The following is a 23232-nucleotide window of genomic DNA, read 5'->3' on the forward strand; positions in this document are numbered from 1 at the left end:
ATCCTGACTTTGATTTTACTTATAAATCTTTCCCTGATATTAAAGAATCATCCTAAAAAAATAGGCTTAGATTTTAAACTGTTCTTTAGTAGTATATTTTGACTTCTGAAAAAGTTGACTTAATTGTATCACCTGGAAACTTAAACATAGTCCCTTTTAAGAAACGTGTCCAGTAATTCAAAAAAAGAACCTCAATATCTTAATGTTCTTGAAGCAGTATGTTTTTCAATCTAAAGGAATCTTTCAAATTTTAGCTCTTTAAAAAAAACCTCATTTTGAAGAAGCATTTACATGAAGTCCTGCAATTCCTTCAGGTTCAGCTTCAGTACTGTTCATAAAATTACATTAAACACATTATTATGAATACAAAACGAAAAAGCAGATCTGTTGAATCATAACGTCTTGGGGTGAACCCGGTCACGTGAATTTTGAGAAGTACACGTGATTTTGAAGCACTGATTTAATAAGCTTTCAATAAGTTTTGTCGGTTGCATTCACAGTAGAGTAACTGCGAAGGGAAATGAGTGACGCTGGGACTAAGAAGAGTTGCCGATGCTCCCATTTTCCTTGGTGTAGCTCTTGCTCTTTAAGGTGTGTAGGGAGTGGGAGGGCGGCTCTAGAGGTGACGGGATTGGCTGCTGAAACTTCGCCCCCTTCCCTGCCCTTTGCAGCTTTTCTTTGCGGGGGAGGAGAGGAAGGGAGAGGCGGCGAGTCAGGGCAGCTTTTACTGTCGGGTATCTTAGGGGTCAGCTGACAGAGTCCCCGGAAGAAGCCTGTCTACCGCTGCGGAGGACCGCCTCCGCGGCAGCGATGGACTCTCGTCCCGGGGCGTGGATTCTTCCAGCCCAAACCCGACGATCCGTCTAGCCCAGGTATGTTCACTAACGAGGTCAGGGGTTTAAGAAAGGAAAACGCCCCGTGAAACTGGTCAGGGCTGTCGTCCATTGCACTGTACCGGAGCATCGTCCAAGACGGCTCTTGGGCGAACTGTCAGACAAGGTCCTGTACAGGATGCAACGGTCTGGACCGGGAAGCGTTTGAGTTTTCATTGAGAATAGGAAGAAAATTTTTCCCACCTCTCCTTTAACCTTATATTAGGTAATAGCCAACTTCTACCGTTAAAGAAACAAAACTCTCAGAAACGGAGGGTAGCGAATACAGGCTGGTTTTTTGGGATTTGTAGTTCCGACCCATTCCTTCGCGTAGTTTCCGCTTCCGTTCACATGACTGGGCTGAACGGACCACACCTTCCGCCCGCGACTCCTCCGCGGTCCTCAGACGGACACGTCACTGCTCGGCCCTCAACCAAACTGCTGCGAGCGAGTTCTTTCCGCGCTCTCGCTCTCACGAGCGGGCCTATCAACGCTCGGCGGTTGAACCGAGTCCCGCCTCCCCGCTGCTAAGTGATATCTGTATTGTCCAGTTAAAAAACGGGAATGTGGCTTTGTCCACGCCTCCGAACCTGACAGACAGTCCCGGGATCCTATCGCTCTCACTAAGTATCAGATCGGCCCTGAGCCAGCCAATGGGGAACGGCCCGGGAGGCCGACCCGGCGCTGCCAGGGTTGGGTGCGCCGCTGAACGCTGAACGGATGGCAGAGGGAGCCCAGCGGAATCTTGAGGAACGCGGCTCAGGTGAGAAGGCCTTAGGATATAATTTCAGAATTAGCGGCAGGTGCAGTCGCAGGCGTTGGTGGGGCTGAGCGAAGTGCAGGTGGTGGGGCTTAAACGGTGTGGGGCTTGGATGCAGAACAGAGTCGAGTGCCTTGCAGAGGAGGGGGCGTGGGGCGTGGCGTGGGGACATCCTAGAATGGAAGGATGTGAGGGTCTGGGATGGGGCGTGCGCTTAGGCCCGGAGGGCGTGGTAAAGATCGGATCCTGGGACTAGTCCTGGAGGGGATGGCGCTTCGAATGCCAAGGTGCTGGGGTGTCTCGCGGTGCCTGGTGTTAGAGGGGTTGAGCTTTTTGAACGTGAGAGACAGGGAGGAGGGACCTGCAGGAGTGAGCAGAATTTGGGAGGGTGTGAGAAAGTGCGTAGGCGAACGGGGTGGGCAAGTTGCCGTCTTGGGAATTGGGTGGAACAGGGAGGCCCCAGCTTGCAGGCACAGTTGAGGTGGAGGACAGATGCCAAGTGTTCTAAGAAAAGTGTCTTTGCCTTTACTTGGTTTGGCGGTGTGCGAAAACGCCAGACACTACAGTATGGAAACTCCCCTAAGGTCCTGGCCTAAATTACCAGCTCCTTTACTCAGTTTTCAGGTAGAGGTTCTAGCACTCATTTCCCCGGCTTACACTTAGAGGCGGAAGGAGCCTATCACCTCAGTGATGGTATGTTTTCCCATTTCAGGCGTTGGAGAAAACAAGTACAAACCTGAGGGATGTGGCTGAATTATTGACTTCCTGGAGTTAGGTGTTTATTTTTTATTGCAAGATAAGGTTTTCCTTTGGGATTATAATTAAAACAAGTGTAGAGCTGCCCCTCCGGGACGGTTAATTATGGAAAAGACGATGGACTTCTCACGGTTGGAGCTAGGAATGTATGATTCCTCATGCCTTCCACCTAGTCCAGTGTTCTTTCCTCCCTCTTTTCCTCTAATAATGCTGGGGGAAAGATCAGGAGGGATCCAGATTCCTTCCCCCGCCCCCTGCAGTCTTGTACAGTGTTGCATATTCTTGATTATTATATTCTTTAGCACTTAGCCCTCGACCAGCTTACGGTTTAAGTGCTGTCTTAAATGGAAATAGCTAAGCTCCTAATTAGTGCTAATAAATCTTATCCATTAAGTGATCACCATTCTGAATAGTCTAAAGACTGCCTCCCTCAACATTTTATTTTACTCTAGCAACCCCCACCCCAGCCCGAGTTTTTTTGTTTTTGTTTTTGTTTTTTTGCTTTGATAGGAAAATTTTCTTTTCCTTCCAGCTTGTCATCTGGTTCCATGAGCTGTGTCTGGTACCAGAGGCTTAAATCAGCAGTGTCAATTACGGAGATGCTTTGAACAGCTTATTGGAAGTGGGTGTAGCTCTATAAACAGTAGTTACAGTGTGATGTAAAGGATTGAAAGTGCAGTGATCTGTGTATGTGTGAGTCCCTCTCTTCTTGACTGCATGCCTGTAACTGTGTTAGTGGTCAGTCATGCTCTTTAGTTGACCCTGCAACCCCATGGGAATTTGGAACAGAAAGAAGTTTGTAGCCAATCAGTTGAAGCTGAAATTTAGGGTTGTAAACTGTGCTGATCCAGTCATGACTTCTGTTTTTCAGCTTTCCGCTTTCACTGCTATACTCAGTCCCTGCTTTCTTTCATACATTCCTGCCTTTTCTTGTATGCTTTCTTTCTCCATATAATTATTTTTTCTATTCCCAATCTTTCCTATTTTCTTTGCATGTCATCCTTCAACCCGCCTTTGCTCTATACGTGTTTCTTTACTCCTATTGTACCACACTTGCCGGTTGTGCTTAGGCACTTGTCAGCTTCGAGAACTAGGAAACAGAATTATGGTTTTGGGGTCTCGTCAGTCCTTTTCATTCTTGATTCACAGAGCTGACATGCCTACTTCCTTACCAGTTCATAATTCAGTCAGGGCTTGGGAATTAGTGTTAGTCCTGACCCTCTCTGGTGTGTTCACTACCTCCTGTCTCTGTGGTTCTCTACCACCCTAAAATATGAAAGTGAATTAGGTAAATTGAAGATGTTTAATATCTTATGGTCTTGACTTTTCCATTTTAGCTATTTGAGTGTCATCTGTTGCCACCCTTTGATGTCAAGATGACTAAACTGGGATTTTTGCGGTTGTCCTATGAGAAGCAGGACACACTTCTGAAGCTTCTAATTCTGTCGATGGCTGCTGTGTTATGTGAGTGTGCATGTGGACCTCGTTCTTTGGCTGTGGAAAGGAGAAAATCTTGAAAAAAGTCAACAGTGGCTTTCTTAAATGCCTTACTTTTCTCAGCAGATTGTAATGTATTCTTTTTGCTGTTCTTGATCGGTATAATTTTAAGAAAGCAAAATCGAAGAAACGCAAGCATTATAGAAGTTGGGGCTAATGATCATCTGGGAAAGAACGGGCCACATGCTGTGCTAATTCTGTTTTCTCATGGGGTCGAGAGCGCCCGGCGACCCTGGGGTACTGAACTTTGTAAAGGACATTTGTTCTCTGTAATTGGTTACCTTAGTGTTTCTGAAGGTCGCTCCAGAACTTATTCTGTTTTAGAGTTTTCTGGCTCTTCATGAGTCATAAGGCATGATTGCCTTACCTCTTAGTTTGCTGCAAAGGTAAGGTTATGGGGAGGGGATATATAAAAGACGACTGCTTAAATTGAACACGGTATTATTAGTACGTGTTGTTGAATGTATTGTCATAGGCCTTGATAATAAGTAGTTAAATGTGTCCTACTTAAGTGGAAAAAGTAGGTGTCATTGTCAGGGGACAGTGAACTTCTTTGTTTCTTCTGTGTGTATTTATCCAGAAATGGATAAATACTTTATTCAAAGATCAATTTATATATGATATACTCTTTTTATATACTCATTTTATATACTATATACTCATTTTATATACTACTAATCTCTATAATATTACTATCAACTATTGTTTTTCATGGTACATTACTGTTAAAATGTTGGTTCTCTGGTTTTTGCAGCATTCTCCACTCGTCTCTTTGCCGTCCTGAGATTTGAAAGTGTCATCCATGAATTTGATCCGTGAGTACCTTTGCTTGGTCTGGTATTTCCTTTGGGAAGCATTCAGGTTCATGGGTTTCAAATTCAGATTCCAGTCAGCTCTCGGTGATGGGGATGTATTTGCTATACATTTAGAGGGGGAAATCCCTCAAGTTTTCCAAAGGCAATAACTGTCTCCTTTTGAAATATTTCTGTTGGAATTTGAGACCAAGTGAGTCTCTCAAGTTCATACAAAATGGCAGAGGCACTGCTAGTATGGCTGCCTGTCACCTAAGATCTGGCCAAGCTGAGAGAAGTCTGGCTTCTCAGCTTGATTGACAGTTACTGGTACAGATTGAGGGGAAGGGTCCTGTGCCTGCTGTGTGTTTGAGGCTCAAAGGAAAAATCACAAGTCATGAACTTGAGATTCATGACTTTTCCCTGTTTAACAATTTGTATAATAGAAATTGGGCCTATCAGTTAAGTTATAAGACATTGGGGAAAATTTGAAGCTGGGAGTTTGACTAGGGATTTTGGTTTATTAGATAAAAAAAGATATAGATGAAAGACATTTACTGAGCTTCATTTTGTTCCAAACACTGTTTTACAGATTATCTCTAAATCCTTACAATAACCCTATGAGATAGAGGTACTGTTATCTCCTTTTTACATATGTGTCTGAGGCTGGGAGAGGCTATTCAAGGTTATACATATAGTAAGTGGAGGAGCCAAGATTTGAATCTAGATTTGTCTATCTCTAGACACTGGAGTTATATATATGACACTGTGCTATATTGTCTAAAGTTAAGGCTTAATTAAAAATTTAGAGGGCCAGAATCATATGTTCTCGAAGCATCATTGATATCTTAAAAATAGCATATTCAGAGCATTGATTCAAGTTTAATACCTGCATGTATTTGCAGATTTGTCGTATTGTTTTGTGCAGATGTTTGAAAGCACTTTGGAGACCTACATATATTTTCTTTGGGGCCTCCCAAAGCAATTTATATTTTTTCTCATGGAGGAAACATATCCTTTCATTTCTCGATCACCAGTCTGTTAGGGCTTTTTCTCAGACCCTGTAGATGGACACACACTGAGATGAGATGGTCAGGGAAGCAAGAGCATCTGCTCTGCAGTCGGAGAGCCGGAAGGGACTGTAGGGATCATGTGATTTAACACTTCCTTTTGCAGAGCAGGAAACTGAGTGCAGCGTGAGACCCCAGCCCAGACCTACTCCAACTAGCTTATACTTCCCCTGCTTCACTCGGCCTCTCCCTCGGTTAGGTAAAGGACTCGGTTCTGACACATGTCGACTGCCTGTACCCTCATCCCTTCTGTCTCCCTGACAGTTACCAAAATAACATTCATCAGCAGCAGCAGAAGGATAAAGATTTCTGCCATCTGCTACCCCTGCTTACTGCAGCTGCTAAAACTCAGCTGACCAAGGAGGAAATGGGGTTAGAGGGGTGGGCAGGAAAGATGATCAGCCATTACTATCTGTAGTAATTAAACAGTGCCTTTTATTTTATTATTCATTTATATTTTTATTATTATAGTTTTTTGTCTTTCTTTTTTATTTATTTTTAAGTGAGAAATTTAAGAGAAGGGGTTACACAGCTTGGACCTGAAGAACTGTCTTTCTGTGTATAACTCAGTATTTTATATCAAATATTTTTAATATAACCTGTATTTTTATGCTACTATGTAGGTGGCATTCAAAACTATTTTAAATAACAACATGAGTAGATCTAATTACAAGTTTAGAGAGTGATTAAGAAGTTTGTGTTGTGGAGTGGACTAAAAAATTTTTCATCTTGCATACGGTGTTATACCCACATCTTTAGAGCTGCTCATCACTTGAGGTTATCCATGTGTCTGTGTGTGGTATGAAAATGTTCTTTTGTGTGTTCCTGTCACTTGAAAAGAGCCAAATCTATCGGTGCCTACATCTCAGCTATCCTGTCTTTTGGGTCCTTGAAGTTTCTCACTGGGACTGATGCCTCCTGCATGTCAGCCTGGTGAAGTATCCTGCTTGAGTGTTTCCTTACGAGTTTAGGCTCCAGTCGCGTTTTCTTAAGAAAGAAGCAGTGCTTTAGCTGAGATAAGCATGAAGCTAGAAATGAGGAGACCCTCATGCTTGGCATACTTTTTTGGTACCAAACTGACTTTTATTGGAGTAATGATAAGTTCCTCAAATTTTGTAAACCTGAGAAGCAAAATGCACTGCAGGTTGGGGCAAGCACCTGAGCATGAAGGGGAGAAGACACATCTTTCCTTTTCTCACTGTAGGTATTTTAATTACCGGACTACCCGCTTCCTGGCTGAGGAGGGATTTTATAAATTCCATAACTGGTTTGATGACCGGGCCTGGTACCCTTTGGGACGAATCATTGGAGGAACAATTTACCCAGGTGAGGGGAATAGGATTTTTTTTTCTTCACAGAAATAAGATATTTGTATATAATGGAACAGTTTCTTTTATTTTTAATGTCATTTTGTGATACTTGTCATTTCATTCTGATTACAAATTCCTAAAACATTTTATATAGAAAGGAGAACATGTATGGGAAAGTGCGGGTGGTTAGCTTTTCATAAATTCTGGACTTCTGATTGAATCCTTAGGGGGGAAGTTTATAGGCCTCCTGCAGTTGCTGTGTTAGGATTTCTGGTGGTTTGTCAAGATCTGTGTTGTCACTTACTGATACTTGGGTTTCCCTTTCTCTTTCCCTTAAGTCCTTTGTCTTTCTGGGATAACTTAATGGCGTTTCTTCTTCCTATTGCAGGCTTAATGATCACCTCCGCTGCAATCTACCATGTCCTCCATTTTTTCCACATCACCATCGACATTCGGAATGTCTGTGTGTTCCTGGCCCCTCTCTTCTCTTCCTTCACTACCATCGTCACGTACCACCTCACCAAAGAGCTCAAGGTGAAGGACTGGGGCGACAGGCAGCTCGGGAATGACTGTTGTTTACCTCTCTAGTCGATGCTGAAGGGTGGGGGACTGAGAGCCTTGGAAGCGCAGGGAGCCAGAGGCTAGAGAGCTTCTGCTGAGCTGAATTACTGGGTTCACTCCAGCCCTCCCTAGGGTATATGGTTTCTTATCATTAACAACTCTTTGTCCTGATAAGAGAACATTTGAAGGTCAAATATAAATTGGTACCTATGGAAAAAGAATCATTTAAAGTGCGAAATGTGAGGTTTAGATTTTGAAGCCCTCACAATCTAAGGGACAGAAAAAATAACGACAAGAACTGTTCCAAAGTGATTAGTGCTTCCTGCTGGAAATGGACACTTAGCAATTATTTGTTGTTGTTTTTTTTAAACATTTATTTAAAAATTCTTAAACCGCTTGGCTTTTGTAGTAGACTTCATAATACTGGCTCTCTTTCTAGGTTGCTGCATTGCTGACCCTGGCTCCTGGGTGCTATTCTTAGTTTGCGGCTGTGGTGTCAGGGAGATACCCGAGAGGTGATGAACTATCAGGAGGGCTTGGGAAGCTTGAGTTTAGTTTGGAAGTTTTTTCATCCTTCTCCTTGCTGCCCTTTTCCAAATTTGACTCTTATTAATAGACAAGTCCTTCCTCTTGTGGAGTGTGGGTTGCATTTTGTTGTTCCTCTCTCCTGAGTTCACAGATTGCCTAGGAATATTCCAACTTTATCATCTGAGCTCCTGGCATCTTTAGTCCAGGTAGATTATCACCTCTCTTTGTTGGCTTTTTAGCTCAAATAATTATGATCTTCCTTTGACTGTCTTTGCCTAGCTTTTAGAGGTGTGACTGGTGTTCCTGCGGTGCGCAGGTATTGTTAGGGATAGGGACTCATAAGTCTGGGGGTACTCCAGCCAAACAGCCCATTCTGGGGCAGCATCTGGTGCCTGACAGCTTACCTGGTTTGTCTGTCCTCAGCATGTGTGTACTCGGTTTCAGACTTGGTGTCATCGAGGGGAATTGGTTGTGAAGTATTTAGCTTTCTTGTGCTGTGAACATTTCTAACATTTTTAGCATCACGTCTGCCTTGGAAAGTGTCGGACTGTTCTCTGGGCCCATTATGAGCAGAATGGACTAGGGATCCTGTTTCTCTTCTCTCGGGTATGTATTGGTGTTAACCTCCTGTTCTCCCTCCTTTCTTGCAGGATGCAGGAGCTGGACTTCTTGCTGCCGCCATGATTGCTGTAGTTCCTGGCTATATCTCCCGGTCTGTGGCTGGCTCCTACGATAATGAAGGTAAGATTTCAAGTGCTGAAGAGGGCCTGTTCACCTCGTTGTCCAGTAGAGCTTCACGAGTAGCAGTAGACTCTCAGTTCGGCCCTGTTATTTAGCAGTAGCAAAAATAGTATCTGGGTGAGAAGTCTACAAATGTACAGGAAGGGACCTCAGACCGGTTTATATTCTCACTCTCTCATTTCCTCCAGAAAGGTAGCTGGTAATTTTCCAAGGCCTTTGGCTCATCTCTGTACTCCTAAAAGTAGAGTTAAGTGTTAGTGTTGAATGGTGCTATTGTTTTAACATTGTAATCATTTGCTTCATTCTCCTAGATAAGAGGAATGGATATTCTTTAAACTATAATGACATTTAGTGACTTATTTTCAATTCAGCCTATATTTATTGAATGTTATTAGTGAAACACAGTGTTGATGTAATGAAGATAGATAATGAATAAAATTATTTTAGCTTACAGTTAAGGAATTATAGAGATAGATAATGAATAAAGTTATATTGGCCCATAATCTATAATGAAGATTAATGTGGACCTATGAAAATAACAAATAACAAGCAGGTAGTGTTATGCACCATGAGAGGAGTACGAGCAGAATACTCTGGGAATGTAGTGAGAGGAGAGATTAATTCAGGTTTGGGGATCAGGGAAGGCTTTTTAGAAGTAGTTGTGATGGAACTGGGCTGTGAAGTTGGAACTTCATTCGACAGATATTAAGGAGAGGCCCAGTCAGGGTGTAAGGACCCACTTGTGGTAGGATGGAGAAGCAGGGAGTGCCTGGTGGTCCGGGATTATCTTTTGGACTTAAGTAGCAGGGAGTTTAGTCCTGGAGAGAGCAGTAGTGATCATGACAAACGCTCACTGTGTGCTTGTTGTGGGATGGGTGCTGTTCTCAGTGCTGTACAGGCAGTAGCTGAATTTGTCTTCACGACACTTTTGTGAAGTAGATGCTGTTATGGACTCTTATAGGAAACTGAGAAAAAGAGTTGTTAGAGTAGTTATACTATTAATGGGTAGAGATCTGAGACATGAATCCAGATAGTTTGTTCCAGAACAGTATTAAATATGATTCCAGCATGGCCTTTTATTGAATTTTTGTGTTCTTTCTGCAGGGATTGCCATCTTTTGCATGCTGCTCACCTACTATATGTGGATCAAAGCAGTAAAGACTGGTTCCATCTATTGGGCAGCGAAGTGTGCCCTTGCTTATTTCTACATGGTAATTTTTCACATCTTTCTTCCAGGAGTCTCTCTGTGTCTCAGTACCTATTGGGATCAACTGATAGAAATTAGAAGTAACTCTTGGGCTTTGAGACCATGGACTGGAGGCTAGAAGTCATAATTGTCTCTTATATCCATACAAAGCCTAAACCAAGGCAGACAAGGATATCCCTTTTAAAATAGGAAGCTGGAGATAATTTTTTTAATTTTTAAAAGTCTCCAGATACTGTATTTCTTATGGGTACATATTGGTTGGCCAACTCTCTTTTCTAGTATGTTCTTCTTAAATTTCCCCTTTTCTAATGTATTTCTTTTCTGTTCGATCTTTTGTAAACACTGAAACTCCTTCCCTTAACTGCTTCCACTTGCTCACGTTTCCTATGTACCCCTAAGTCCTCCCTGTAACCTTGCACTAGGCTGCGTCCAGGTAAGCCCTGAGGGTTGGGGCTCTCTTGTCTGGTGATTGTGATGGCAGGTGCCATGGAGAACAGGGGATTGAATTACAGCAATGGGTGTTAAGTTGATTTTCCTATTTAAAGAAGTCAGCTATTTAAACTCTTTAAGTCACTTGGCATAAATAAAGTTTTTGCTTATTATAAAGAGATGTTCTTTAAAAAACTCCTAGGTAATATGCTAAGGTATAATGGCAGTGGAACGAGGAGAAGTGCTCAGAGGAACTGTTCTGTTTTGTCCTGTCCTAGGTCTCTTCGTGGGGAGGGTACGTGTTCTTGATCAACTTGATCCCTCTTCACGTGCTTGTGCTCATGCTCACGGGGCGTTTCTCCCACCGGATCTACGTGGCCTATTGTACTGTTTACTGCCTGGGCACCATCCTTTCCATGCAGATCTCCTTTGTGGGTTTCCAGGTGAGTCCTAGACAGGGTGAGGTTTTTAGTTTCTTGTACTTTTTCTGAACAGCTCCAACTAGATTGATTTATCTTGGATTCTAGTGAGGATAGTAAAAACTTATTCACAGGTCTGGCTTTGGACTGCCTGTGTTAACTGAAGCAACAGAATCGTTGGTCATTAAAGTCTGCCTCCTGGAGTGTGTTAATATTTTCTCATGAAGTTTGAATTTAATGACTCTTACTTTGCCTTAGGTTTATGGGAGGAGGAGGGATATTTTGGCTGAACTTGAATTGATGTGAGTGATCAAAGTTATATTTTTTCCAGTCCTTTTTAATGCAAATGACCCCATTTAATAGTAATGACCCCTGAACTTCTTAAGGAGGCCTTAGTGAAATTCCTGTAGGAAACAAAGCACAAACCTTATAGCCACATTACCCCACAGGGTTAAGAGACAGCTGTTAAGTCAGAGAATAATGTGGTGTGTTTGATTTCTCATGTAAAATTCTTAAGAAAGTGGAACCCTTATTCAGGTCAGTAAGTATCTCTTTACCGATCACCTACTATGTGCAGTTTGCTGATTAACTGGGAAATGTAAAAAATGAAAATCAGTTCTAGTCCTTAAGGAAGTCACAGTCTTGATGGGAAAGAAGCACTGCAGCTGTCTGTACTGTGTGGTTCTAGAAATGTAGTTCATGGAGCAGCAGCATCTCAGGATTTGTTAGAAATGCAAATTCTGAGGACCTGCCACAGACCCACTGAGTCAGAGACTCGGGCGGTGGGGCTCAGCAGTCTGTATCTAAATACTCCCTTGTCTTCTCCCCCACCATGGTTATGATGCCTTGTGGTTTGAGAACCACTGGCCTAAGTGATGGCAGAGATCTCAGTGTGTGGAATATGGAGGGGAGTGATGGATTTCAGTTTGGCAGATTAGAAGGAAATAGTATGTGCGTTGGGCCTTGAATGATGAGAATTCCAGTGAATGCAAATTTTGGGAAAATGAGAAAATTGCAGTTGAGGCTAAAGAAATAGCCTGAGCAAAGGCCAGAGATGGTGATAGAGTATGGTACAGTCTGGGGGACTCCAAATATTCTTTGGAAAATGTGACAGCTGAATTAGACTGTATCCTAGATTGGCCCTAATTCCTTGGTGGCCTCAGAACTCATTTGATTCTCTGGTCTGAACTTGGTCAGGATAATTCAGGTCAAGGCTGGACCCATCCTTTTCCTAATATTCTCATACATATGCTTTCACCTGCAGCCCGTTCTGTCATCAGAGCACATGGCAGCCTTCGGGGTCTTTGGTCTCTGCCAGATCCATGCCTTTGTGGATTATCTGCGCAGCAAGTTGAATCCACAGCAATTTGAAGTTCTTTTCCGAAGTGTCATCTCCCTGGTAGGCTTTGTCCTTCTCACCGTGGGAGCTCTCCTCATGCTGACAGGTAGGGAAGGCTTTTAGTATTAAGTGTAATTGGATAGTAACATAGAATAAACCCCAAAAATAAGGGTTATTTCCTGACCACAGAACGGTTCGTTCTTTTCTTCCAGTTTCTCTTTTGATTTCAAGCATATAAAGTCTGACTTTCACACATTCAGTCTTCTTGTCAGCCAGTGTTTGGATTCAGCATAGCAAAGAATATCTTATTAGAGCAGCTCTTAATCTCAGAAAAACCACACTTGGTGACAGGACTGTATCTTATCATGCTAATCTTTCACCTCTTTTTTTTCCCCCTTTTCTTTCCTGTTGGTCGGGTGGGAGAGGGCCTAGCATTGCTTACTGTACCCCACGGCACACCTCATCTAAGCCCGTGTGCACTAAAGCATGGCTGTTATGTTTGGTTAGCATGCCACGTTTCCCTCCTTCCTTCATTTTCCTCCCTTCCACGGTTCAGAGGCTGTTTTGATTTTGCCTGAGACTCTGGTGTATTATGTAATTCAGAGCAGCACTAGAGGACAGAGTGACTTAGTTTATTGGGTTGGCCTTGGTTTGACCAGATTTGGCCTAAAACCCTTCTAGGAGTCTCTTCTGCCTCCCTTCCCTCTGAGTTTATATACAGCCCGACTTTATTCTGATGGTTCTGCTGACAAAAGTTCTCTCAAGTTTGAAAGTAAGGAGTGAAATTCACAAAGTATTGGTGGCGTTTAAATAAAAACCTAGTCCTTCTCAGTCTCAGAAAATCTTATTAAAATGGAAAGTTGTGATGAGTTAGGATTGGGTGTTTTGTCTCAGAAATAATTGTGAAATATTTGTTACCTCTTTGCTGCCAGGAAAAATATCCCCCTGGACCGGGCGTTTCTACTCGCTGCTGGATCCTTCGTATGCTAAGAACAACATCCCCATCATTGCCTCCGTGTCTGAGCACCAGCCTACGACCTGGTCCTCATACTATTTTGACCTGCAGCTTCTTGTCTTCATGTTTCCAGGTCTGTTTGCCTTGTTCTGAAGTGGCCTTCTGTCTAAGAATCACCATTTGACTCTAACTTACCTTCTGACCAATTCAGATATGTTTTAGAATTTATCAGTGGTAGGGCACTTTTTTTTTTTAGAATAGCTTTTTTTTTCTTATTATGAAAGTAAATTGTCTCTTGTAAAAATATAGACAATTTTTAAAAAAATAAGTATTTTAGGAGTTCTTGCCACATATGTTGTTACTGTTAGCATTTTGATGTATATTCATCCAGTTATTTATTGATGAAAAGTTAGATAGTGCAGCTTTTTCCTCTGATTTAAAAAATATCATAATCATGATAATTATGTTATTTTGTGTTATTTTAGAGAAATAATATTTAAGATATATCATTCGTTAGTTTTTTTAAGTACAGAGGTGTGTAGAGAAGATGGCAAATGGTCCATAATCTTCTGCAGCAGTATTTTAATTGATATATTTCATTCTATTTTATAAATAGTCTGTAATTAAGTACCTCCTTAATGCTGAGCATTTAGGTGGTTTCAGATTTTTTTTTGCTATTTTGAGGAGTGCCGTGGTGATCTTTGCACATATTTATGATTGTCTTTTCATCAGCTGCTGACTTCTTTTCACTTTTCCCTCTGTAGTTGGACTCTATTACTGCTTTAGCAACCTGTCTGATGCCCGGATTTTCATCATCATGTATGGTGTGACCAGCATGTACTTTTCAGCTGTAATGGTGAGCAAGGCCCTCAGTCCTAGCAGACCTTTCCACCCCTAGCTCTGAGGTTTTTCCCCCGCTGCATGGCAGGATTCAGGAAGTACCCACGATTGTGTACATGCTTCCTTCTGACGTTTGAGGGGCTGAGTTGTAAAGCTCCCATCATTGTTGATCCTTCCCAGGAAGGTGAGGGGTACCCATCATTCTGATTGTGGGGCCCAGCTTTCTTGGATTCAGAACCTTGTATGAGGGAGAGGTGCTTTGACACTTGTTGGAGAAGGTGACTGGGCAGGTTCCTTCTCAGCTCCTTCTGGTGTCTTAAAAAGGGAGGTTTTGTCTTTTCCTTAAAGGCCTGGGTGCTGAGTGCTAGGTTGTTAAAAGAGAAGAGAGATTTCATATATTGCAGTAAGATAGTATTTCTCATGCTTTTTTGACCTCAAACCACAGTTAAGAAATACATTTTATGTCATTTCTCAGGATGTATATACATACATACATGTGTAACTGATAAACAATCTTTAAAAAAATACATACTTCTAAAAAGTAAGCAAAATCAAAATTTTAAAAAATAAAGAAAAAATATAATTCTACTGTAGATGTATCAAATATTTTCTCTTCTATTTTGTTCTGTTCCATTAACAAGTCATGTTTGTTGAAAACCCCTAAGCTGATGATAGGTTGAAGTCTGTAATTTGTAGAATACCGATTAGATTGTGCTTCCTGCTTTTTAGGTGCGTCTGATGCTGGTGTTGGCGCCTGTTATGTGCATTCTTTCCGGCATTGGAGTCTCTCAAGTGCTGTCCACTTATATGAAGAATTTGGACATAAGTCGACCAGACAAGAAGAGCAAGAAACAACAGGATTCTACCTACCCTATTAAGAATGAAGTGAGAATTTAGCAATGCAAAGAATAGGCTTGGGGAACTGTGTGTTTGAGTGTGTGTGTGTGTGTGTGTGTGTGTGTGTGTATATGCATGTGTTGTGGCTTTTTTTTTTGATTGAGGAGGAGTAAGGTAGAGCACTGCCACAGGTGGTCGGAATTAACTCGTTTAGCCTCTGACTTTGATTCATCTCATCTGTATTATTGACGGTGTGTAAGAAGCAGTTCTGTGTTGTGTAAATTTAATTTGGTTTACAACACAATTCTTCTTCCTTGTTTAGGTGGCAAGTGGCATGATTCTGGTCATGGCTTTCTTTCTCATCACCTACACGTTTCATTCAACCTGGGTGACCAGTGAGGCCTACTCTTCCCCCTCCATCGTGCTGTCTGCTCGCGGAGGGGACGGCAGTAGGATCATTTTTGATGACTTTCGAGAAGCGTACTACTGGCTCCGTCACAATACTCCAGAGGTGAAGATTCGGGAGGAGAGGGATTGTGGAGGAGGAGGAGGAGGAGGAGGGAGACATTTGATGTTACAGTGAATTAAGTAGCTTTTAGATGTTTGGAAAGCTTGGAGAAATTGGGACTGTGGCACTCTGGTGTTCCAGCCTTAAAGATCTGCCTTCGTTTAATTCAGGATTTCTGCTACAGTTACCCTTACTGGTAATTATCTGCACTCTGCTCGATGTTACAGTGAATTAAGTAGCTTTTAGATGTTTGGAAAGCTTGGAGAAATTGGGACTGTGGCACTCTGGTGTTCCAGCCTTAAAGATCTGCCTTCGTTTAATTCAGGATTTCTGCTACAGTTACCCTTACTGGTAATTATCTGCACTCTGCTCGGGCACTTGTATTGACAGCATGGAGATTCTGTCATGAGGTAGACCAGCCAAATTACAGAAGAAGAAAAAAATTTAAAAATAAGTAATACATGTTCATTGTAGAAAAATCAGAAAATAGAACCAAGTAGTCTAATGACTACTTTTAACATTTTGGTTTATACCTTTTGGGAATCTGAGCTCATTTCCTCTCCAGTAGCTACTGGGAATGGCACTTCTGACTTCGATTCTTACAAGAATTCCTTAATCCGTAATCCTTAAATCTTGGTCATTATCCTGTGATTTGTTCCCCCTCCTTCTGTCAGCTCCCTTCTTTATAGTAACTGATTTTTGTGATATTATTTAAGGTCATTTATTTAATACAGTTATGTGATGACACCAGGCTATTTATTTGGAAATATTACATAGTCCCCCTCCACTCTCCACCCCATTAATGCTTATTTGTATAAGGTGATCTGGGATGAAAGTATTGGCCGTGTTTGGTTGTGTAACTTGCATTGAGATTTCATGATTGTATATAAATGTAGGACCAGGTGCCAAGACTTACTCTCTTGTTAGGGATGCGTTATTTTATGAAGATACTGGTTAATAAGCCGTATCTCACTTCTGTCAGATGCCCTTTACTCTTCTTGTATTTGATTTTTGGAGGCAGTGAGATCTTGTTTTTTCCATTTCCTGTTCTTCTCTCAGGATGCGAAGGTCATGTCCTGGTGGGATTATGGCTACCAGATCACAGCTATGGCGAATCGGACAATTTTAGTGGATAATAACACGTGGAATAATACCCACATTTCTCGAGTAGGGCAGGTAAGGTGAAGGGGTCATTTGAGTGTTTGCTGCACAGGCTAGTGGGAAATATTTCTCCATGAGGAATCGTATGACCTGAAATTTTGCTCTGAGAAACGTGCATGTGTTTTTCTAGGCAATGGCATCCACAGAAGAAAAAGCCTATGAGATCATGAGGGAGCTTGATGTTAGCTATGTGCTGGTCATTTTTGGAGGCCTTACTGGGTATTCCTCTGATGGTAATGTACTTGATTCTGTTTCTAGCTACAAGGCATAGATTCTAACAAAACTGGGTAAATCTCCTATTTTTCAGTCCTTTTACTAATGTCTCATCAACATATTTTCTTGGATGGGGAAATTCCTAAGTATTTGCAACTTGAGGTTTTGTTATTTTGATTTCTTTTTGGCAGCAAGTACAAAGTAGATGTAAAGAATTCTCATGTAGGTTTGGCATGCTGAAATTGTCTAAAGGCCTAGGGAGTAGTTCTATGGCCAGTAAACAACAAAGAACATAAGACTTCTGAAAATGAGCTCAATGATTAGCATTTTTTAGCGAATTTAAGCCATAGAGTCATCTCCCAACTTAAAAAGTTTATATATATATGTTTGGCACTTGTTCCCCATGATTATTAGCAAAACCATATGTTTAGATGAATCATCCAAATATAGTTGTTTGCCTTAAAAAAAAAACTTCAAAAGTTAAAGTATTATCTGTTTAAACTTGAAAGTGTTAAAAACACTTCTGAAGGTTTGTAATAAAAAATGGTAGTTCTCTGCCCTTAAACCTAAACCACCTTATAACATCAGTTCCCAGGAAAATTATTCCTTCAGTTGTTTCTCCTAGTACTTATGTTCATATTTCTAAATAACATGTATATTTTGCTATTCATTTATTGGTCATTTTAGATACCCTGTATCAACTCTTACTACGGTAGATAAGGAATTTAGTTCTTTATGTGATCCCTTTCCCCTTTCCTCCTTGCACCTTCTCTGTAGAGTTAATGTTCAGTTTTTGGTTAAATTCAGATAAAGTGTTTTCAAAATCATGACTAAGTAAATATTATTTACTGCTGAGTCAGCCAGTTCACCATGGTTACATTCTTATCTAGAATACTTTGTTTTCCTGTGGTTAATAATTACCTCATATTTCTATCGCAATTTCCTTTGAATATATGGTTGCTTCTTAAAGATGTTCAAATTTTAGATTATGTCTGGTTCTGATATAGACAGACTTAATAAATCCACCTGGACAGTACATATAAAGTCTCAGTACAAAGTAGTAAGACCAGTGTCCTCTAGTGTCTTGTATAAGCAGAGGGAGAGTGAGGGTAGCAGGGATGTGTTCCCGCGGACTTGAGCTTTCACAGGCAGTTGCATCAGCACTGGTTGTGTGTGATTATAGGTTTTTTCTTTCTGATAATAGTATATGCAAGTACTACAGAAAAGTGTGGATGTATGTCTGTGTGCATATGTGTTTTTATATATATGAATGTACACATGTATGTGGTAGAAAGGGGTGGTTCCCTGAAATCTTTAATGTTCCATGATACAGATATCTGTCTACCACATTTTCTTTATGTATTCATCTGTCGATAGACTTAGGTTGTTTCCATGTCTTGGCTGTTGTGAATAATGCTGCAGTGAACATTGGGGTGCAGAAACCTCTTTAGGATAGTGATTTCATTTCCTTTGGATGTATCCCCAGAAGTGAGCTTGCTGATCACTTGGTAGTTCTGTTTTTAATTTTTGAGGAATCTGCATACTGATTCCTGTAGTGTCTGTACCAATTTACTCTCCCACCAGCGGTGCACAAGATTTCCCTTTTCTTAACATCGTCATCAGCACGTCCCTTGTCCTTCTGACGAGAGCCATTCTCACAGGTATGAGGTGATACCTTGTTGTGGTTTTGATTTGCATTTCCCTAATGATTAGTGACATTGAGCACCTTTTCTTGTATCTGTTGGCCATTTGAATATTTCCTTTGGAAAAATATCTTTTCAGATCTTTTGCCCATTTTTAATTGGATTTTTTTTTTTTGCTATTGAATTGCATGAGTTTCTTATATATTTTGGATATTTACCCCTTATTTGATACATGGTTTGCAAATATTTTCTCCCATTCCGTAGGTTGCCTTTCCATTTTGTTCATCATTTCTTTTGCTGTGCACTCTTCCATTCTTGTCAGAGCTTCTCAGGGTTTTGCTTCAGACATAACCGCCAGGAAGCTCTGATATCAGTGCTCTGAGACAGTTGAGTTGATGCTCTGGGATTTTATATTCGGTCCTGTTTCTGGCTGTGTGATGTAGGCAAGTCTGTGCCTCAGTTTTTCTGTTTGAAAGATGGAGGTAAGACTGTAGACACTACATGAGCATAATAATATTTATTGAATACTTACTATGTGACAAGCAATATGTAAGGTAACACACTCCTACTCATAATGCTCTAGCAGCCCCTTTGCAGATACCCTTATTTTTCTAATTTGACAGATGAGGAAACTGAAGCACAGAGAGGTTCAGTAACCTGCTCAAGGTCACCCACCTAGAATTGGCAGTGCTAGAATTTAAACCCAGACAGTTTAGATCCAGAGTCTGTGTTCTTAACCACTGTGATTTCCCCTGGAACACTTTATGGTAGGACAGTAGGGATCTTGTTTTCTTACGGATCAATGATGCTGCTTCTGCTAACTGTTCATTTCCCTAAAGCATGTGGAGGAGATACAGGGAGTGACATATTCTAAGAGATAACCTGAGTTGATGGTGGTGTCAGTAATTATGGAGCCTGGTCGTGTGTGTGACATAGAAATGTTGACATCTCACAGATGTGCTTCAGAGGTTTGTAAATTTGCAACTGTAGGTCAAGAGGGAATACGTTCTGTCTTCTATACCTTTCTGGTGAAGCTACTACTCCCTGGGTCAGTGTTGTCCAATAGAAATATAATGGGAGCCACATGTCATTTAAAATTTCCTGTTAGCCACATCAAGATAAGTAAAAAGAAACAGGGGCAGTGAACTTAATAATTTTATTTAACTGAATACATCTAAGACATTACGTTAATATGTAACCAAGATATTTTACCCACTTTATTTTGTTTTATTTTGGACTAAGTCTTAGAAAGCCAGTGTGTATTTTATACTTACAGCACATCTTAATTTGGACTAGCCATATTTCACATGTCAGTAGCTACATGTGGCCAGTAGCTGGTATATTGGACAGCTCAGCCCCAGCTAATACCTGGGACTAATTACAGTTGTGACATAAGTCTGGGCCAATAGCATAGGATTTCAGGAGTCTATAGGAAAATCTATAGAAAAAGCTGAAAAAGTTTTGGCCGTACATTAACTTTCTAATTTCTGTAAATTAGAACTAAATGGTACTACACTCCACTGGGAAAATACCAGGGGGAGTTTTCTTAGAAATAGTGGCCTTCCATTAGATGATTTAACTCCAGCAGCCTTTGTAATGCAGCAGTTTTTTCTTTTTCTTTATTTTTCTAGACATCAACAAATTCCTGTGGATGGTCCGGATTGGAGGGAGCACAGATACAGGCAAACATATCAAGGAGCATGATTATTACACTCCAACTGGGGAGTTCCGTGTGGACCGCGAGGGTTCTCCCGTGCTGCTGAACTGCCTTATGTACAAGATGTGTTACTACCGCTTTGGACAGGTCTACACGGAGGCCAGTGAGTGACTCTTAGTAATAACAACAACAGGATTAGCTAACACATAGAGTGGTTTTTATATGCCAGACACTGCTCTGAGTGCTTTATATCTGTTAATTCGTTTAACCCTCACAACAGTCCAAAAGATGGATACTAATAGTATTCCCTTTTTATATATGAGGAAATTGAGGTACAGATAGGTTCCGTAACAGCCCAGAGTCACATAACTAGCGCAGAAGCAGGTTAAACTCAGGCAGCCTGGCTCTAGATTGTGTGCTTTTACCCACTACTTTTGGTTGCCTTTCAGAAGAGTTACTGTAGTGGAGAAAGGAGTGTGAAGGGGGATAGAGGGAGGTAGAGGACTTGACGTTCCTTGGGGGAGGCGGGTACAGCTCAGTGGTAGAGTGCGCACTTAGCATGCATGAGGTCCTGGGCTCAGTCCCTACTACCTCCATTTAAAGGGGGGGGGGCTCTACATTTCTTCAGATAAATACACTGAAAATAATTTGATTAGTTAAGTCTTTTCTTCTGACTTCAGTTTCTTAGTTCAGCAGTAGGGACAGTTTTTCCAAGTAGATGCAAGTCTTTGACAGCTGATGGGTTCTTCTCTGTTCCTTGGAAGGGTTACTGGTGTGTCACCGAGGCCTCTGGGTGGTAATCCTCAGGAGTCGAGGGCCTTGGAGGTCAGCCCTGTATCTCTTGGAAGAGATAACCTCCACGGACTCTGCCAGGCGTCATCTTGGAGAGGACTGGAGTTAGGGTAACACTTGATTTGCCCTTACTGCCTGAGGTCCTTTTCCACAGTCCCTACTCTCTACACAGACTGCAAGCTGAGGAGTGACATTCCAGGTTGATGATTTATCAGATTGGTGTACTATTTCCTGAGGGGTCAGCACTGTAGAAAGAAGTGTGTCTCCTTTTTTGTCCCTTTATAGAGCGTCCACCAGGCTATGATCGTGTTCGGAATGCCGAGATTGGGAATAAAGACTTTGAACTTGATGTCCTGGAGGAAGCATATACCACAGAGCACTGGCTAGTCAGGATATACAAGGTGAGCAGATGGTGCACTGCGGAAGCAGCTCCCTCGCCTCAGCGCGGGCCACGTTTCTAAAACGGGGATGTTTTTAATGTCTGAAAAGTAGCTTGCAACTCAGAATTTTACTGTTTTTTATTTTATGTTGTTAGAGAGTAGACACCCCAGTTGGCTGTCATTTTGGCAGCGGTTGCAGTGGTATTTCTCCAGTTGAGGCTAGACTTGATCTGTGTTAGTGATTAGCAGGCTTGTGGGGGAAGGGGGGAGAGAGAGAGGGGGGTGTGTGTGTGTGTGGAAAGAGAGAGGGGTGTGTGTGTGTGTGTGTGTGTGTCTAGAGAGAGAGGGGTGTGTGTGTGTGGAGAGAGAGAGGGGTGTGTGTGTGTGTGTGTTCAAACTACATTTTCTTCCTTCCCACTGAAGAATTTATGGCATAGAGAGTCACATAGAAGTGTGTTGTATCTCTTACGTAAGAGAAGGTTGAGAACCGTTGATCTATTTGGAAGGTAGATATTATAGCTCCTCACAGAGGTGCTCCAAGGCTAAGCAGAGAGTAGCTGGTCTCAAACCAGTGCTCGTTTAATCCTGAAACCAAAACAGGCAGCAGAATCCAACATAATCTCTCCCCATCTGGGTGAATCCAGCTCAGTAGAGAAGCTCTCCCATGCTGATGTGATTAGAAATATTAAACTGATACCTTTATGTTGTAGGTGAAGGACCTGGATAATCGAGGCTTGTCAAGGACATAAATGTTATGACCAGCTCTGATCTGCTTCGCACTGAGTGCGTCACATTTAGGGCGCTGAAGACATTTTAAAAATATGCAGTGTATAAGAACAGAAGACCATGGGATTAGAACTGTCTGGATGTTTTGCCCTGGGCAGTGTGGGCTGGGCCAAATGGAATGATTTCTATATTTCTGAGCAGGTTACCAAATGAAATGTCATGGCTTTACTTTGGTCAATTAAAGGGGGGAATTTTTTTTTTTTTTAATGTGCCTTATTTGTTTTGACTTATGACTGATTTGAGGAGGCTTAAAGTTTCTGCTGGGCTGAGAAAAGGACGGAGGGCAGACCTCACCCATGCTCTTAGCTCCCTGAATGGGCCTGGTAGGGGCTTTCTGTCTTTTTCTCTCAAATCAGGAAGACTGTCAAGGAATAGCTCGGATGCTACATATACAAACAATTCTGTCATTTCAAAAACTGCAGCACCTAACACGATGCCTTGCACATGGTGGGTGCTCAATAAATTTGTGCTGAATGAATAAACATTTGTGGGGCCGGAAGAGTGCCATTTCTGGGCAGGAGAGGTAGCTGTGTTGCCATCATATCTGTTACCAACATTTCCTGTCCTTAGAGGCTCTTTGACTACAAGGGACAGAGGGTGGCTAGCCAGACCTGACCTCACCAGTATTCTTTGGGACTAGCTAGGTATTTTGTTTTTGAGCAGGAATAAACCCAATTAAATCAGTAGTTTTGAAGACTTAAGGCAAACAGTGAAATTACTGTTGTCGACGGAGAGGAAGAAATTCCTTCAGCATTACATACAGAACTTGATGGTCAGTAGGTGTTTTTGAATTAGCTGAAGTATAACCATTCCTATCTATTTGAAATCTAGCTTTTCAGGACTCTCACTTACCCATGATATAGTAAATGTCTCTTTGCTCATTTCCTTTATCTTATGCACTAAAACCGTGTGGTTATTTAAAGGTGAGCTTCTCTCCCCCTTAGTCTCAGCCTTTTTGTTACTGTGTATCACTAACAAGCTCCATAGTCTGGTTTTGAAGCCTTTGCTAAATAAGCTAAGAAAAGCACAGGAGTCTCATCATCGATATTTAACGTCAGGACAGACAGCCTTACGTTCAGTTACGTAGGATGTTTTATGTATTTTAAAACATAAGACATGTATTGGTGATGTATATAAACCCTTAGTTATTAAAAAAAGAATACAAGGTAACTCTTTACTG

At 41.6% G+C, this 23232-nt stretch overlaps 1 protein-coding gene across 2 annotated transcripts; it reads left to right on the plus strand.

Moving 5' to 3' along the window:
• The first annotated feature begins 694 nt into the window (after positions 1–694).
• Positions 695–22536, plus strand: STT3A (STT3 oligosaccharyltransferase complex catalytic subunit A). Of its 2 annotated transcripts, none has more exons than XM_074357166.1 (18): positions 695–872; positions 3726–3852; positions 4640–4700; positions 6951–7072; positions 7445–7590; positions 8796–8886; positions 9991–10097; positions 10801–10965; positions 12206–12386; positions 13213–13368; positions 14000–14091; positions 14805–14960; positions 15235–15423; positions 16480–16596; positions 16712–16814; positions 20069–20257; positions 21172–21287; positions 21977–22536. In XM_074357166.1, exons 2-18 carry the CDS (start codon positions 3765–3767, stop codon positions 22013–22015), a joined length of 2118 nt encoding a protein of 705 aa, XP_074213267.1. In that variant the 5' UTR covers positions 695–872; positions 3726–3764; the 3' UTR covers positions 22016–22536. The 2 variants fall into 2 exon arrangements, with proteins under 2 accessions (XP_074213267.1, XP_010959959.2); XM_010961657.3 differs by lacking the exon at positions 695–872 and adding an exon at positions 1477–1635.
• Positions 22537–23232: the final 696 nt, after the last annotated feature.

The sequence above is a fragment of the Camelus bactrianus genome, chromosome 33 (genome assembly GCF_048773025.1).
Source record: "Camelus bactrianus isolate YW-2024 breed Bactrian camel chromosome 33, ASM4877302v1, whole genome shotgun sequence".
NCBI lineage: Eukaryota > Metazoa > Chordata > Mammalia > Artiodactyla > Camelidae > Camelus > Camelus bactrianus.

Coding starts and splice junctions, on each gene's coding strand:
- STT3A (XM_074357166.1), top strand. CDS start 3,765: ATGACTAAACTGGGATTTTTGCGGTTGTCCTATGAGAAGCAGGACACA. Junction 3,853..4,639: donor GTCGATGGCTGCTGTGTTAT/GTGAGTGTGCAT, acceptor TGGTTTTTGCAG/CATTCTCCACTCGTCTCTTT. Junction 10,098..10,800: donor CCCTTGCTTATTTCTACATG/GTAATTTTTCAC, acceptor GTCCTGTCCTAG/GTCTCTTCGTGGGGAGGGTA.